We start from the raw sequence: 1,899 nt of genomic DNA, 5'->3' as shown, positions 1-1,899 counted from the left end.
AAACTTTGAAACCCTCAACTTCAAACTGAATGATATGATGACGATTCATTATTGTATTAAACAGTTGTTAAAGTCATTTCTATTACAACTTAGCTGCACATTTAAAAAATCATTAAAAAACCTTTTTCTTACTTACTTCTTACATCTGTTTTAACATTCTTTCACTTTCCTGCAGATTCTGTCCAGCTTTTCTCTAATCTGTGACACAATGAGCTGTGCAGTATCTCGCACTGGATGAGGAACTTTTGTTTGAGCCGGCTCGAGGCCTATTGATCAGCCACATAAACCCCCCCTCTCCTTGTAAAGTGTGCGTCTGTGTGTGTGTGATCTGTAAAGTCGGCCTGCTGAGTTTGCAAGAGACGTGCACGCAAACAAAAAAAAAAAGTTGCCTGCCCTACCAAAAACAAAAAGCACAAACTAAAAGTTTAATTATTTGTTTGTTTATTTACTTTTGCAGTGGAGTAAAAAAATAAAAGCAGACAAGGAGAGCAAAGATTAAAGAGGAGTGGAGGCACKTAATGTGGAGCTGCTTGCTCCTTGTAATTTGCAGCCAGAGAGGAGTGGGAGGAGGAACCGGGGGAGGGGAATACCCAGCAGGGAGGGAGCATGAGAGAGCAGAGGCCATTCACTTTGACACACACAGACACACACATGCACACTGTGGATGCAGGAGAGAGGGAGGGAGAGGCTCAGTCAGAGGAGATCTTTGGGAAGAGGAGTGCGTTTCAGGAGAAAAAGCAGAACTCCTGGACAGCTCTGATTCAAAATGACTGAGACGTCTAAGGAATATTTTCTTTCTGCCTAAGCCATGAAAACCATTTGGAGCTCTGTGGATTTATGTGACCCTCCTGGTTCTGCTTTTGAACTTGCTTTTTGTCACTTTCAAACCCTTCGCTGCTTTCATTTGTGCTGAAAGCGAAGCCACCATGCCTACAGGTAAGGAGGTGCTCAAGTTTTGCTTTCTTTTCTAATTACTGAGTACAAATTACAGAAAGGCACACGTTTCCCCGAAAGGTGAGGTAATGTCTGTTCAGATGGTGCAGACAGGTAAAATCATAATTATAAAAACATCAGACTTGAGCAGAAAAATGGTAATTTTAGTCATAAGTGGCAACTGTAGAACACCAGACAGCAGCTTCTGAACACAGTATGTATAATGGTGTTCTGATGGTTTGATTATTTATCTTCTTGTGTGTTCTGTGTGGTGTGTGAGATGTTTGTACTCTGCTGACAGCCCTGTGTGAAGCGTCCCAGCAGCGTCTGCCRTTGTGTGGACAGAGTCGCACTTGTTTTCTCACTCCCCCACTGCTTTCTGGCTGTTAATTTCCTCCTGATGCTGCGATGATGCTGCACACGGCCTCAGCTGTTCGGGTCCAGGGGTAATAAATTTGTACTTTTTTGTTGTTTTGTTTTAAAGTTTTGTTACAGTCGAAAACCGGGGTGTCGAACCCATTTTCACCGAGGGCCACATCGTGTTATGGTGGCCCTCAGTTGTAATTAACTTCTATGTCTCATGTTTAACTTCAGCTAAACTTGTTTCATCGCTACGGCTGAGCAACCGCTAAGAAACACTAACTGAGCTCTGCCTGGTATTTCCTGCATAGAAACAGCGTTTTAACACGTCCTCTTATAAACACTATAAAGTACTATGTGTACGACTGACTTAAAGGCACAGTGTGTAGGATTTTGTCAACTCTTTTAGCCGAAATTGACATAATCACTAATGACAATTATAAAAAACATAACTAATCATTGCAGACAAAGACCTTGTTTTATTATTTTTACCTTATAAAAAGCTGTTTATATCTCCATGGTCGCGGGTCGCCACTACAGGCAGCCGCCATCTTGTCGACAGGTGGGGACCAGAAACACCTTTTGGTACCAGGAACGCCTCTGGGA

General features: G+C 42.5%; 1 protein-coding gene across 1 annotated transcript in view; it reads left to right on the top strand.

Annotated features, from left to right (window-relative positions):
* Window positions 1-656: 656 nt before the first annotated feature.
* LOC106518627 (pleckstrin homology domain-containing family G member 1) overlaps window positions 657-1,899 on the top strand; it is a gene marked incomplete at its 3' end in the record, with an annotated part of 44,958 nt that continues 43,715 nt past the window's right edge. The window contains 1 exon segment of the mRNA XM_014009990.1: window positions 657-936. Coding sequence (XP_013865444.1) covers window positions 927-936 — 10 coding nt within the window.

Source organism: Austrofundulus limnaeus, unplaced genomic scaffold (assembly GCF_001266775.1).
Source record: "Austrofundulus limnaeus strain Quisiro unplaced genomic scaffold, Austrofundulus_limnaeus-1.0 Scaffold64, whole genome shotgun sequence".
Classification (NCBI taxonomy): Eukaryota; Metazoa; Chordata; class Actinopteri; order Cyprinodontiformes; family Rivulidae; genus Austrofundulus; species Austrofundulus limnaeus.
The sequence above is the reverse complement of the archived record's forward strand: the minus strand, read 5'-3'. Positions and strand labels throughout refer to the sequence as shown.